This window comes from Ranitomeya imitator, chromosome 2 (genome assembly GCF_032444005.1).
Source record: "Ranitomeya imitator isolate aRanImi1 chromosome 2, aRanImi1.pri, whole genome shotgun sequence".
NCBI lineage: Eukaryota > Metazoa > Chordata > Amphibia > Anura > Dendrobatidae > Ranitomeya > Ranitomeya imitator.
In genome coordinates, this window is record NC_091283.1 from 623535777 (window position 1) to 623551483 (window position 15707).

Consider the following 15707-nt stretch of genomic DNA (forward strand, 5'->3'; position numbering starts at 1 on the left):
CCTGGGCTCGCCACTCACGCCTTGGAGATCTTGTTGTGCCCCGCAGCCAGCGTTCTCTTTGAACATGTGTTCAGCGCTGCTGGTGGTGTGCTGACAGATAAGTGCACGCGGCTGTCAAGTGACAATGTAGACAGACTAACGTTCATCAAGATGAACAAATCCTGGATCCGCAAGGACTTTTCTACCCCTGTGTCATCTTGGGGAGACTAAAAGCTTGATGATTTTTGAAAATCACCTCACCAACCATTTAAAAAACTCTGGCGAAATTGATGCCAATTAAGTGGTGTCTGTGGCTGAATTTTTGGAAAGCATGGAGACTATTTAGTCCCCTTGCTGAGCTTTACATGACGTTGCCATCGTCAATTCCAGGTGGGAGGGGTCATCTGCAGCGTTGTTTACTCATACTATGGCCTGGGATTCAGAGGACTGCTCCAAAGCTTCAGTGTCTGCTAGTCAGCAGAGTAGCCCAGCCACCCACCGCCTGTTTACCTAAGTACTATTTTTAACGGCATCTGGCCCAGGAAATACTTTTGGGCCTAGTAGAATTTGGTGCTACTCAGCAGCGTACCCCACCTATGAAGCAAGCTACACCGCCTGTTTACCTAACTACTATTTTGTAACGGCATCCAGCCCAGGAAATCCTTTTGGACCAAGTAGAATTTGGCGCTACTCAGCAGCGTACTTCACCCATGAAGCAAGCTACACTGCCTGTTTACCTAAGTACTATTTTTTAACGGCATCTGGCCCAGGAAATCCTTTTGGGCCTAGTAGCAATTTCTGCTACTCAGCAGAGTACCCCACCCATGAAGCAAGCTACACCGCCTTCTTCCTTTATTAATCTAACCCCTCGGCTCTGGGGTGTCCACTCTCCCTCCAGCTCTCTCCTTCTCACAGGTGGACTACCGCGTGTATTCACACTGTAGCGAATCTTTTGGGCCCAGGCATAAGAAGTCATCGAGATAATGGATAATATGTGCCGCCTTACAAACGTCCATGACAACACATTCGAGGAAGCAACTAAACACCTCATATAGTGAGCAGGATATGGAGCACCCCATGGGCAAACAGCGATCTATGTAGTATGCTCCTTCACAGAAGCAGCCCAATGAGAGGACACTATTTGGAGGCACAGGTAGTAACCGGAACGCCCCCCTCAATTTCTGTTTTGGCCATTAGGGTTCCCCTTACCAACTTTTTGACCCGCCTGATTGCCTCGTGAAAGGAGGTACAGTACATAGTACTGTACTTGGTTCCGCGTCGATGTTGTCGTTTACTGACCTGCCCCTTGGATATGACAAATGGTGGATTAGTCTGAATGTATTGGGTTTATTTTTTGGCACAACTCCCAACGGGGGTACCACCATGTCTTCTAAGGAAAGTATTCTGAATGGACCCGCCGCCGTTCTACCTAGAGATATTTTTTTTTTATTTTTTTTGTCAAGACGTCTGGGTGTTGGTAGAGTGAATTTAGATTTTTACTCCAGACTTTCTTGATTTTAGAAGAGCATGACATGCCTATATCTGTGCCTCCTCCTCCTTTTACTCCTCCCCCTCTTTTCGCATGACTATATGTAGTTGTGACTTTTCCATGTTTGTTGTGTCTTCTGAGCAGTTTGCCAGCTTTGGGACACCTTTTAAGGTGTTTTCAATGTGTTTTCCATGTGTTTGTGTTTGCCTGCCATTGGTTTCAATGGGGTTCGACGAACAGTTCGGCAGACACCTCCCTGTTCGACGAACCGAACCCGAACACTAGGGAGGTGGCTCAACACTACTCCTGAGCCCCACTGTGCCTAAACCACAGTAAGCGGCCACATGTTTGGCATTATTGTAGCGGGGAGAGCGCACTTAATTTACAGGTTGCATGTCTCCAAAATTACAACCTGTTTACAATATATGGAGGCGATACAACCTATGAGGGCTCTATACATTGTATAAATTAAAGTGGCATATTTGCAATTCTCCAGAAAAAAAGCACAGTGTGAGTATTACAAAATGGTCACTGTGCCGTAGAGTAATTCATAGAGAGGTGCAATTTCTACGATGGAGTCACACTTGGGTTTTTCTCTTGTTCTGGCACCTTAGAGGCTCCACAAATATCACCCCTGCAAACTATTCTAGGGATCCAAAAGCAACATGGCTATTCTGCCTTCTCAGCCATCACATTTGGCCTAACAATAGTTCCTGACGACCATATTGGGCATCATTGCGTTTGTGGAAAATTGCGCAATAAATTGTGCAGTCCAGTTTCATCTATTAACCCTTGTGTAACTGACAAAACATTTTACTGGTAAAAATCCATTATTTTTTATTTGCTGCAGATTTATTTCCATCCCCCCAACATTATAAAATTCTGTGAGGCACATGTGGGTTCAGAATACTTACTACACCCCTACATGAATTCCTTAAGCAGTGAAGTTTCAAATATGGAATCTCTTGTGGGAGTTTCTGCTGATCTCACCACAGGGGCTTGGCAAATGGAGCTAACAGTCTATTCAAAGTGAATCTGCATTCTAAAAGCCAAGTTGCCCTCCTTCCCATTCGATCACTGCCTTGTGATCAAAACGTAGTGTAAAACCCCACATGAGGTTCTGCCACTTTCAGTATATATTGCATTATAAATTATGCGGTCCATTTTCTCCTACTACTCCTTGTAAAAATTATAAATTTGGAACTAATACAGTATTTTAGTGGTATGAACATCTAGATGTTATAAAATTTTGTGAATCATCTGTCTGTTATAAACGCTCAGTACACCCCTAAAGGAGTTCCTTGAGGTGTCTAGTTTCCAAAATAGTCACTTGTGGGGGGTTTCTTCTGTCAAATAGGACTCTTCCCTTTCCAAGCCCCGCCATATGCCCAAACAGCAGTTTTTGACCGACATATAGGGTATATCTGTGTCCGGAAGAAAAATTGCATAACAAATGATGGGGTCCGTTTCCTATTATCCATTGTGAAAATTACAAATTTGGGCTAAAACCACATGTTAGCAGAAAAAAATTTTTGTTTTCACATCCATATTTTAAGAAGTTCTCTGAAGCACCTACAGGTTCGACAACTTCAACACACCTCTAGATGAATTCTTCCTGGGGTCAACTTGTTGGGGTTTCTGCTGTTTTGGTACCGTAGGGGCTCTCTAAATGAGACATGGGGTCTGCAATCTATTCCAGCCAAATTTACATTCCAAATACCAAATGTTGTTTCTTCCATTCCGAGCCCTGCCATGTGGCTAAATAGAACCTTTTGAATATATGTGGGGTATAGTCATTTTTTTGATAGTGGTCTGAGGGTATTTGCAAAAAAAAGTTTTTTGTTTTGTTTTTAGCAACTTTATTGTGATGTTTTTTCGCTAACTGCAATACCCAGAGTATATCACCGTAGCTAGATTGGTTTTGTGGCTAGTGGTCTGATGATCTCCACAAAGAATAAAAAAATTGGTTAGCTTTGGTTAGTTTTTTTTATCATTGCGATTCCGCTATATCTGATTTGGTTTTGTGGCTTTTTGCAGCAAGCTCCTGTATCGTTCCATGCTCTGACTTGCTCTCTACACTGGGTGTAGACATTTGTAAACCTCAGTTAGAAGCCCAGCAGCTTCACATGCGCTAAATTGCCTTACCCCAACATACATACTGGATTCAGAGGCCCCACTACCTTCCTACTTGCTACTCAATAAATACACAAAGAATGAACGCTTTACCAAACACTCATAGTTCTGCAGAGAAAGCGATTTCCTTGATATTTTCATATTCTTGAGCACTTTGACAACAAGCTTACATATTGTAAGCCTGCAGCTGGATGCCGTATGATTTGTGATCTTCCTTATTCTCTTTACACATTGCACAACCGTATTCATGTTCAACAACAGCTAATATGACAGATTGTACTTGGCAAATTTTTGAGAAGCGGGCACCGCTCCAATACAAGGCAACATGGCCAAGTGCGGACAGACAAATTCATCATAATTAACACCAAAAGTGGCATAAATTGCTGTAGTTGGAGACTACAGAACTTCATTTGGGGACCAGAGTAATTTTTCCTCCTGTCGCACACCCACTGAAAGAAGTGGAAAATTTGTTAGAAGGCCTGGAGCGCTGGCTGAATGCTACCGGCCCATCCAACATCAGTGAAGTGTGTCATTAGTCTCCAAAGTGACATTTGGTTGAGCCGGCCACCAAGTTGCTGGTGGGCTGTGATCCGAAGATAGGAAGTACAAAACTGCTGGGGGGTTTGAGATTACATATAGACAGGGAGTTAGAAAAAATAAGGCAGTAGGCATTGGTAGGGACAGAGAAAAGTGAGGGAAATTTTGTGGATGAGGTGCTATGTTTCTACCTGTCCTAATCCTCCAAATGAGCTGACAGTGGGGTCCAGTACTTGAGTCAGGCACATATAGAAGCTAATGTAGTCAGCCATGAGCCTGTAAGCACTATCACTGCAAAGTGTTCCACAGTGGCTGCTGAGTAAGCGGTTTGAAAGAAGTACATGAGAAGCTCTATGAACTTATGTGTACCGTAGAATTTAGATGGCTGCTCCAGCTACAGAGGCCAAATGGCTATAGGTCTTCAACCTAGCTTCAGAAAAAGTGAGCAAAGAATGGTCCGTGCATGAGATTCTGGTCGCACAAACATGTTATTGCTGCAGTCAATCAGTGGCTGCTGCCGTGACTCATTGTTCAGTGCGACAGCCACTAATTTGCTGCAACAGTGACATGATGTGCCCACCAAAACAGAAGCTTCTGAGATGAGATTAACACGTGACCAAAAAGGGAACAAAAATAAAGTACTGGACAGCACCTTTAAGAATACTATGTACAGGGCTTAGGAAACCAGAAGAGCTGTGGGAATAATCTAGTTATAGACAGCTCTATCACCAGTGATTGGTAGCATGGCTTATCAATAATGCATAAAAATGCTGACTTGATAATTTAGGTAGATCTTGTGGGCACTACTTAATGAATTATTTTTCATATGTTTTGCATGTAACATTCCTTTATATGCACAAAATATTACATTTTTTTTTCTTTTCCTCCCTTAAAATTGTTTCTAAAGGGCGCTGTAGAGGGGGTATGCTTTCAGAGTATTACAACCGCACTGTGAGAAAACGACAGTCCAAGAAGCGTCCATCTTTGTACACTATGGATCGATGTGCTAGACCCAGTATAAGGCAGCGTGATGCATCTGCAGAAGCCGAAGAAGGTAAGGACTCAGCTATAGAAAATGAGCAACACCAACCTGGACGAGGCATAACACCATCAATAAAATCTTTTTGGCTCCTCACACTATACAGTATATTCTTCTCATTAACCATGGTATTTTGAAAATGTAACCAGGTTAAATTGCGATTACAGTAAGTTTTTATTCTATGTTAAGGACTTTTTTAGATTGGCCAATTATCACAATTAACTATTTTCCAAGTGAATGTTATTTGACCTATTTTTGGCAGATTGGATTATTGAATATAATTTTGTTTACCTCTTCTAGAGCAACAAAGGAATACAAAGTATTAAGGAAAACATTAGGTTAAAGGGGTTGTCTACTACTTGGACAACACCTTCTCATTCCTCATGTATGGCCCCGTTGAACTAAAAACACTTATACGTGACTCCCGTGCTGGCGCCGTTGCAGCAACTTCAGCACTCGCGTTCCTGAGGCTCACGTGAGGTTATGTCACACAAGCCCTGTACCCAGTCAGTACCGACATCACTGTCTCCACAGTCGGACAAATAGAACATCAAGAGGAAATCGGAGAGTAGCCGCAGCTTCCTGTTGATGTTTGATAGGTGGGTGGGGAGAGTGAGCCGTCACTCATTGGGTGCAGGGCACGTGTGATGTAACAACCTCACGTGAGCCCCAGGAACACAAGTGCTGCCACACTTGCTTATATAGCGAATCGTATTACACACATTATCGGCAGTGTCCCCACTGGGGCTCACATTCTAAAGCCCCTATCACTATATCTTTGGAGAGTTGGAGGAAACCGGAGTACCCAGAGTAAACCCACGCAAACACAGGGAGAACATAAAAACTCATTGTACATGTTGTCCTTGGTGGGATTTGAATCTAGGACCTCAGCGCTGCAAAAGCAACAGTGTTGACCACTGAACCACTGTGCTGCCCAATTTTATGACTTTCAAAATCTTTTTACCAGAACATCAAAGATTGCTGGTGTCAGAACTTCAGAAAACGTCAGGAGCACAGCGGATCCGACTGCTTAAGAACTTCCCACTGAGCCTTCGCATAAAGAGAGAGCTGAGGTGAGGAATCGCAAACAAGCCCCCACTACCTCCCAAACTGCAGGGAAAGACAAAGAACCGTACAATAGTAGGCTTAGAGTTAGTGATGGCAAGTATATCAATCAATCCAGGTTGTAGTAGTCTATACAGTACAGCAATAAGAAGTCTTTTTTTTATGTACGGTAATTTCTCTTTCCAAATTTTCTCACCACTTCTTGTCAAAAGCAGTTCTTTGGCTTCAGCCGAGTGCCTTTTCTTTCCGTTCAGGACTGTAAGTGATGCTTCCTCTCCTCCTAATTCAGAATGGTACCATAGGGTGGATGCACATGTGTCTCCAAACTACTCCTACGGAAGCCATTTAATTTCAGAAGAGGCGAGTTCTCAAAGTTACAAATCCAACAATTATTCTCCAAACACTGGTACATTTATTTGGATAGCCATATGTAAATTATAGGGAGGCGATACTGGCCATATGGAGGACAGAAATAAATGTACTGCATAAATCCTTAATAAAAGTTATTCTCCCACTTTAATGGTTTACTTACAGGATGTATAATTAATAAAGCTACAATTGCACATAACCTGACATGTTTCACCTCACTGGGCTTTCTCAAGGGTCCACACCTGATATTTAAAGGGAACCTGCCACCCCGAAAATCGTGGGTGAGGTAAGCCCACCGGCATCAGGGGCTTATCTACAGCATTCTGTAATGCTGTAAATAAGCCCCCGATGTTACCTGAAAGAGGAGAAAAAGACGTTATATTATACTCACCCAGGGGCGGTCCCGCTGCTGGTCAGGTCGGATGGGCGTCTCTGGTCCGCTGCGGCGCCTCCCATCTTCATTACAAGACGTCCTCTTCTGATCTTCAGCCACGGCTCTGGCGCAGGCGTACTTTGCTCTGCCCTGTTGAGGGCAGACAAAGTACTGCAGTGTGCAGGCGCTGGGCCTCTGACCTTTCCGGCGCCAGCGCACTGCAGTACTATCCTCTGCCCTCAAGAGGGCAGAGCAAAGTACGCCTGCGCCGGAGCCGTGGCTGAAGATCAGAAGAGGACGTCTTGTAATGAAGATGGGAGGCGCCGCAGCGGACCAGAGACGCCCAACCGACCTGACCAGCAGCGGGACCGCCCCTGGGTGAGTATAATATAACGTCTTTTTCTCCTCTTTCAGGTAACATCGGGGGCTTATCTACAGCATTACAGAATGCTGTAGATAAGCCCCTGATGCCGGTGAGCTTACCTCACCTGCGAATTTCGGGGTGACAGGTTCCCTTTAATCCTTACAATGAATTATATCCAGGTCTGGATTAATGGCGTAGTTATATGCAGCAAGAAATAAAAACACTAAATAATAAAAAAAGAAAATATATGGAAAAGTAGCTAAAAATGAAACAATGTACAATTAAACATAGTGATTATGATAATACAAGAGGGTTTTATATCTATTTAACACCCAATATTAATTCATTCTTCTTTTGTGATTTTCTAATTATTCACCTCCTCTCCAATCTCATTCTGTAGTGCAGTTATCAATACCTTGGTCAAACAGAAAGAAAACCGGAAGAAAATTTAAACTTGAGCATAAATTAATACATCAGGAACATTGAGAAAGATCTGATGAGCCACAACTTGTTGTCACTTTAGAAAGAAGTCCACTTTTGCAATCCAGATGGTATGATAGCAATGTTAAAGGAGATTAGAGACTTGGTAGTATGCCTTAGAAGGCTATCGCAAAAGAAGACCGAGTTTACGAGTTTATTTACAAGCTAAATACATTAACCCTTACTGGTGTAAACATCGAGATTGATGTACATTGTTTTCTAAACTAAAAACATGTTTTTAATATACATAATTACCTACCTATAATTTATCGTAAGGTTTAAAAATCAGGTGTGAATGTCTGTCAGTATAGACTGGCGAAACCAGTCAGATTATGTGCAGTTGTTTAATGAGCTGGTGTTAATTGTATATCCTATATTCTATAACATTAAAGTGTGGTAAAGTCACTTTTAATCAGCATCTATGCAATATATTTCTTTCTGACCTCCCTATGTCCAGTATTGTCTCCTTATCATCTATGGCTACCCGAAATAAAATCACAACAGCGTTTGGAAAAGAAAATTAGAGCAAAACACTCCACATGACCCCTATTCTGCAAGGATACCCCCACTGTGAACAGGTAATTGAAGTGGGTATCCCATGGAGAACAGACATGAAGTTTATACCAGAGATTGGTAACTCTTCTGGTCTTCAAAGGAATTACCGTATTTTTCGGACTATAAGACGCACCCAAAATTTGGGGTGAAAATTGCAGAAAAAAAGATTTTTTTATAAGATGGGGGTCCGTCGTATTGTCCGAATTTACAGTATCTTACCTTAGGGCTGGTATATCAGACACTTTGGTACCGAAATCTTGTTAGGATTTTGTTTTTTTTGTGACCAGCATAGGTCCTACAGTCATGGAAGACATTATTTTTGGCATATTGATGAACATATTGTATTTACTTACATCACTGAGCGGCCTGCACGTCAGTCCCAAATTAACAGCTGACAGATGGATAACAATATATAGGCCATGTTTCCAATCTATGGAAAGCTAAAATCATGATGGGAAATATGGCATTAATATCTCCCATCTAAGACATCCAGGTGGGCAGATATCCTGAAAATTGTGGATCTCATAATTAATAGGACCTAACCACATCCCATTGACCAGCTCCCATATAAGCTCACCTAGGGGAGGTGTATGGGAATGACTGTTATATAATAAATACAGATTCAGAATTTTAATCATTGTCATTCCTGGAAAATAAAGTTTGCTGTAGTCATTTACCATTTTCAAAGGAGAGCTTTCCTCCATAAAGATCAGAGGCAATTTCTGCTACCACAGGTTTAGTAATTTTATTTTGTAAGCCCTTGTTTGTTTTATGTAATTGTATATATTATATTGTTTTGTCCCCTTTTGTAACATCTTTTTAATATTTTTATAAATACTGCCTACTTTTTGAATTAAATATAGAATATACATTAAATATATATTACCGTGTATAGCTTTGTTCCTCTTGCTCTGTAAACTGCATCCCTGAAGCCATATGCTACCCGTAGTGTGTGTGTGTGTATATATATATATATATATATATATATATATATATATATATGTATATGTGTGTATATATATATATATATATATATATATATATATATACATTATATATGTGTGTGTATGTATATATATATATATATATATATATATATATATATATATATATTATATATATTTATTGTGTGTGAGAGCAGACCGCTGACCCCATTTTGTCATGAAACCAGCACTCCACTGTATCTAGTCATCAGTATGATTATGCAGTTGACTGATGATTGGTGGAAGAGGCCAAAGGCTGCTTTCACTACTAGGCCAGTTATAGGGAAACTTGGTGAACATATAGTATACACATATCCGATTCCAAAACATGGAATGTTATATATACTCACATCTTCTGATCTGAATTGGCTTCTGTGACAGTATTTTGGAGATGTTCATGCATCCACCCTGTGGCGCCAACCTGAACTAGGAGGAGAGGAAGTATCACTTCAGTCCAGAACCACGGGGAAAGGCACTTGGCTCAAGCCAAAGAACTGTTAATAATAATCTATATTTATATAGCGCCAACGTATTCCGCAGTTCTTTACAGTTTAACAGTTTCAAACACAAGTAATAAGTAACAACGTTAACAATACAATAATTAAAGCAAATAAGACGACCCTGCTTGTGAGAGCTTACAATCTACAATGAGGTGGGGGAGATGCAAAGTACAAGTATTAACAATGATGGTCCAGCCATCTTGAGGGAGTGGGGATAGATGGAAATAGTGAATGGGCTACACACGCGCCCTTACACATAAAATGACTTTGATTAGGGAACGTGATAGGCCGCTCTGAACAAATGTTTTGAGGGTGCGCCTAAAACTATGCAAATTGTGAATGTTCCTAATTTCTTGGGGTAGAGCATTCCAGAGGATTGGCGCTGCACTGGAGAAGTTTTGGAGACAGGAGTGGGAGGAACGGATTAGTGCAGAGGTTAGTTGAAAGTCATTTGCAGAGCGCAGCAGTTGGTTAGGCCGATAGACAGAAATTAGGGAGGGATGTAAGGGGGTGCTGCTCTGTGGAGAGCTTTGTGGGTGAGTACTTTGAATTGGATTCTATAATGAATGGGCAGCCAGTGTAATGACTGGCGAAGAGCGGCTGCATCTGAATACCGATTAGCCAGGTAGATGACCCTGGCTGCTGCATTAAGGATAGACTGGAGAGGGGAAAGTTGAGTGAGGGGGAGGCAAATAGGGCGCTACAGTAGTCCAGGCGGGAGTGGATCAGGGAGACAGTGAGGGTTTTTGTTGTTTCTTGTGTGAGAAAGGGGCGGATTCTAGAGATGTTCTTTAGGTGTAAGCGGCACAAGCGGGCAAGAGATTGTATATGGGAAGTGAAGGAGAGATTGGTGTCAAACGTAACACCCAGACAGTGCGCGTTAAGGTACCACCCATGGAGAGGGAAATGTCAGATTTAGGGAGGTTAGTAGATGGTGAAAGCAGAAGTTCAGTGTTGGAGAGGTTGAGTTTCAGATAGAGGGCGGACATGATGTTGGTGACTGCGGACAGACAGTCAGTGGCGTTCGGTAGTACAGCAGGAGTAAGGCCAGGGGATGACGTATATAGTTGTGTGTCATCGGCATAAAGATGGTACTGAAAGCCAAATCTGCTCATGGTCTGTCCAATTGGGGCCGTGTAGAGAGAGAAGAGAAGGGGGCCAAGGACAGAGCCCTGAGGTTCCCCGAGAGTGAGAGGAAGAGGAGATGAAGTGGAGCCAGCGAACGATACGCTGAAGGAGCGGTCAGAAAGATAGGAGGAGAACCAGGAGAGAGCAGTGTCCTTAATGCCTAGTGACTGGAGCCTAGAGAGTAGGAGAGGGTGGTCAACGGTGTGAAAAGATGCAGAGAGGTTGAGAAAAACTGTTTCCACATAAGTGTGGTGATAAATATTATAAAGTGGAATTGCATAAAAAATTCAATACATTATTGCTGCAGGGGAAAGATTATTACAATACTTGCCATTCATAACTCCAAGCCTTTTATTAGGGAGTTTTCCATTCTTTAGTGCATCACTACAGTCGGTTCTTGCCTGTTTCAGGTACTTGGCATTGGATGGTGGAGGAATTTGGAAGGGGAGAAATCTTAACCCTTGCTGCAGCTCTGTATTAGACAATATCAGCCTGGTGAGACATGAACATTGCCATTATTTATCTATATATTTTTTAATATATGTTAATTTAAATTGTATATTTAATATGATTTTTCTTCTTCTCTGCACAGACTATCCATAAATGCTGGCTCACCTTGCTGTCAGCGCTTTGTGCTCTGCGACCCTGGCATGAGGCTCTAAAGCAGATTGGTGGAAGATTTGGATCTAGCGTTCTCTCATATTTTGTTTTCCTGAAAACCCTTTTGGGGTTTAACATCTTCATGAGCCTTTTGTGTGTCTTGTTGATTGTCACTCCACAGGCTGTCCATCCACATGGGTCACCAAACCCACGGACATTTAGTAGTCTGGAGCTCCTGACAGGAGCGGTGAGTGTGTACGGAGACTCTAATATACTACAGTAGCCATTTGGACTCCTATACTCCATTCACCTCGACTAGGTGAATGAAGTATGGTCATGGCTGATGTCCAGAGATAGGCAGAAGAGTTTGGGAGCAAGTCAGACAGTATCAGAGGCCAGTATGATTATTTTTAAGTGGATGGCAACAAGTTCTTTCATAGTCACCAATAGAAAACAACCCAAAGAGTTGATTTTTCTTATCCTTTAACCACCTTTCTCTTGTTTTTAGGGATATTTTACGGATACGATCATGTATTATGGTTATTATAGTAATTATACCCTAAATGATGGCTGTTCCTCAAAGTCCAATACTTCTTCAATATGTCCAAAGGACAAGGCCTGGCTTCCATATCACATACCTCTGGCTTATCTTTTCACTATTGGATTTGGTTTCTTGAGTACATGTATTATATTGGTGTATAGGTAAGAGCATGGTGTATATTTTGACATTCTTTTAGTATTTTGACACATTTTCACTATTCAATAATCCGATTTCTTTTCTTATATGCAGAATGTCTTGTTCATTTGGTGAAAATTTCAGAGTAGGATTTTTCACCAGCGTTTTGGCTCTAAAAGTATTCGGCTCCTGGGACTTTAAAGTGAACAGAATCCATTCTGTGCAGCGACAGAAGCAGAATATTCACATGCAGCTGAAGGTGAAGTCAGTCCTCCTAAATCGATCAGTCCATGTCCTCAATCAGTTACATTCCACACAGTGGTGACCATATTGTACAGATTTCATGAAAACCATGAGATTATAGATCAGCATTTAAAAGCATACTAACCTTGCTTCTTTAAAGGGGTTGTGCTCCAAGATCACTTCTAGCCTTATGAATATAAAGGAATATGGATGTTTTAGGCTTTGTGCATATTGCGTTTAAGGCAGAATGAACACTATCTGAATGCTGCCCTGCGTTCTCTTGTGTCTTATTTCTTTGAACGCCATTCCCTATACTTCTGAGTATATTAGTATAGTAAGCCAAGTCAGAATTAAGGAGACAGGGAGGAGAACGTGAGCAGCCACTGCGTGTCCACATGGCCGCACATGCGCCTGAAGCTTTACTGTGTTAACTGTGGGAAGTGAGCGCTGTAACTGTTGATCAAAAGCGGAAAAAGTCCTCCCATATGCAAATGATAAGGTATAATGTACGGTGCACCAAACCCCAATCTAACGGTGCTCCAAGGCCACCTAATTTGCATATGAGTTAAAATTATTTTCGCAGGCGCTGTAACAGGTACAGTGCTAGTATACCATAGTTGTTATAGGGACTTAGACCCCTTGAACACTGTATATAGTTCATTTAAAATGACTCTTTGGGGTGACTGGCTCCCCGATTGGTGGTCATTTAATAGTCTATTTACACAGGCAGACCACTGTTAATGATGTGCACTGAGCAATTTGTAATAGATCCTTTAGTGCAAATAGGGTTGCTCATTCTCTCGAGTAATCGGCAGCCTGTTTACACAGATTATCTTGAATGAGCATTCTTATCTTTAAGTGTAAATGCACCTTTGGTCATTTACAAGAGGATAATCATGCTGTTTATAAATTTGTGATACTATTTGTTGTTTTCAGGAGTTACTCAGTGAACGGCGACCGAATCCGCATAATCATGGCTTCAGAAAGAGACTGCAGCATGTGTGTGTCCTGATCTTCTCATGGATATTGTGTGTTGGCAGTTGGTTGGGTTCAGCTTTGGCGGTGTACGTCATTGCAGAGAAGCTGCACAAGGTCAGTGCTATATCCTAGTACATGTGCCAAATCAGCCCTGCCATATAGATTGCAAGTAATTAAAGCAAGAGAAGACTTAATTTAAATCCGTATGTGGGCGGGATAGGTGGCCTGTTCTTGTCGTTAGGGGTGTGATAAATGGTGTCTTCTGGGGCGGGATAGGCGGCCTGCTCTGGGTGGCGGGATATTCGGCATGTTCTCGGGGGGAGAGAGGGGGTCAGGATAGCCGACCACCTGTAATATGAATCACTTGCTAAGAATCTGGATTTTTTTTTAGCAAGTGATGTGCTATGTAGAAAACCCGCTCACACATGAATATTAGTGGTTTGAAGATCTAATACATAAAAAGTATATTTACTGTGAGATTGCACTCACTAACGCATTGGGGAATACTCGCTTGGCACGGGATTCGCACTCAAGCACGGTTTTTAAACAGCAAAACAGTCTGTACAGTTTATTTTATACAGTATAAACCGCACCGTAAGCCAGGTTACACATCATTGGCTTACACATAGTCCTTTACTTCATCATTAGCTTGCATCATTAATCTGCGGCAACTAAACACGCTGGTCCTCTCCTGACCAGTTGCCGTGGGTTACCACACAGTTCATAGAACATCATAAGCACCAACAGTCTATTGAGGTACCTTACGGGAGCTCCTGCTCCACCTGCTGACTCCTCATCAGTCCTCTCTCCTGGGGAAAGCTGCCTAACAGGGATCACCAACTTGCCTGGCAGGCACACCTCAGTCAGTCCAGACCCACCGAAGGACGGTAGCTTCCCCAACACAGACCGTCCAGGTCCACGGTCTCTCAGGTGCTCCAGGAAGACTCCACTCACAGGAGCTTCCAACACAGACCGTCCAGGACCACGATCACACTGTGCTCATCAGGACGTCCATCCCACCTGGGACCATCCAACACAGAGGCATGTGGCCTGTCCAGGTGCTATTCAGGACTTAGTCCAACACCCCAGGCCACCAGGTCCAAAGCCCCACCATGTGCTACTCAGGGAGATGGCAATCCCAACACATAGGCTCTCCAGGACCTTCAGCACAGACCATTCAGATCCATGCTCGAGATACCATACAGGAACATGTGACCCACACCCTGGTCACATTATCAAGCTGTAGCCACTCCCTTAGATGGGAGTGTGTGTGTGTGGCTAGTTTGACCCGCCCATCTCTCATAACTATCCCTGCCAGCCTCCCTTCACAATAATACAAACATAACACAACACTTGTGGGACTACAGGTCCCAGAACATCCTTACCTCAGGCTGACAGTGCAGAGTATCTTCCTCTGTGACACACATACCGGCCATTCACAATACGGGTTTTGACTCATTACCACCATTATGCCTGCGATTGCCATGCATTCCTATGGCCTCAATACGCCTCCATGTGTATTCCGGGAAGACCATGCAGCGCCCCCTACTTGTAACAGGGGTCGCTGCATCACAGTACTCATCATTGAGGAATAGTTCTGGTCCGTATCCTTCTGCTGACAATAACCTGCTACTGTGATGCACTCAGGTCTTCCAATGTGCTTATCCTGAAGTCTACACTGTTATCACTATATTGGCATCTAGAGCTAACAGACCTTTGAACAAGCACACAGCTCAACCTACACAGGTGGTGGCCAGAAGGAGGGGAGGGGTGCTTATATACACGAGTTCAGTGATTGACAGTCTTTCGTGTATGACTGTGCATGCAGAGATAGCTGTTGGTCACTAAAGGTACCGTCACACTGAACAACATTACAACGATAACGATAGCGATCCGTGACGTTGCAGCGTCCTGGATAGCGATATCGTTGTGTTTGACACGCAGCAGCGATCAGGATCCTGCTGTGACATCGCTGGTCGGAGCTGAAAGTCCAGAACTTTATTTCGTCGCTGGATCACCCGCTGACATCGCTGGATCGGCATGTGTGACGCCGATTCAGCGATGTGTTCACTGGTAACCAGGGTAAATATCGGGTTACTAAGCTCAGGGCCGCGCTTAGTAACCCGATATTTACCCTGGTTACCATCGTAAATGTAAAAAAAAAAACACTACATACTTACATTCCGGTGTCTGTCACGTTCCTCGCCGTCAGCTTC

The 15707-nt window shown here is 42.8% G+C and overlaps 2 protein-coding genes across 2 annotated transcripts in view; one reads left to right on the forward strand and one right to left on the reverse strand.

Annotated features, from left to right (window-relative positions):
* LOC138665226 (transmembrane channel-like protein 8) overlaps positions 1–15148 on the reverse strand; it is a 179796-nt gene extending 164648 nt beyond the window's left edge. Inside the window, exon 1 of the mRNA XM_069752515.1 lies at positions 14877–15148. Within this exon, the coding sequence (XP_069608616.1) occupies positions 14877–14977 (101 nt within the window). The 5' untranslated portion in view covers positions 14978–15148. The remainder of the gene's footprint in view (positions 1–14876) is intronic.
* Positions 1–15707, forward strand: part of TMC6 (transmembrane channel like 6) — a 108939-nt gene that overhangs the window by 63607 nt on the left and 29625 nt on the right. The window contains exons 5-11 of the mRNA XM_069752514.1: positions 5046–5192; positions 6145–6250; positions 11405–11489; positions 11587–11841; positions 12103–12296; positions 12385–12529; positions 13450–13605. Coding sequence (XP_069608615.1) covers positions 5046–5192; positions 6145–6250; positions 11405–11489; positions 11587–11841; positions 12103–12296; positions 12385–12529; positions 13450–13605 — 1088 coding nt within the window. The remainder of the gene's footprint in view (positions 1–5045; positions 5193–6144; positions 6251–11404; positions 11490–11586; positions 11842–12102; positions 12297–12384; positions 12530–13449; positions 13606–15707) is intronic.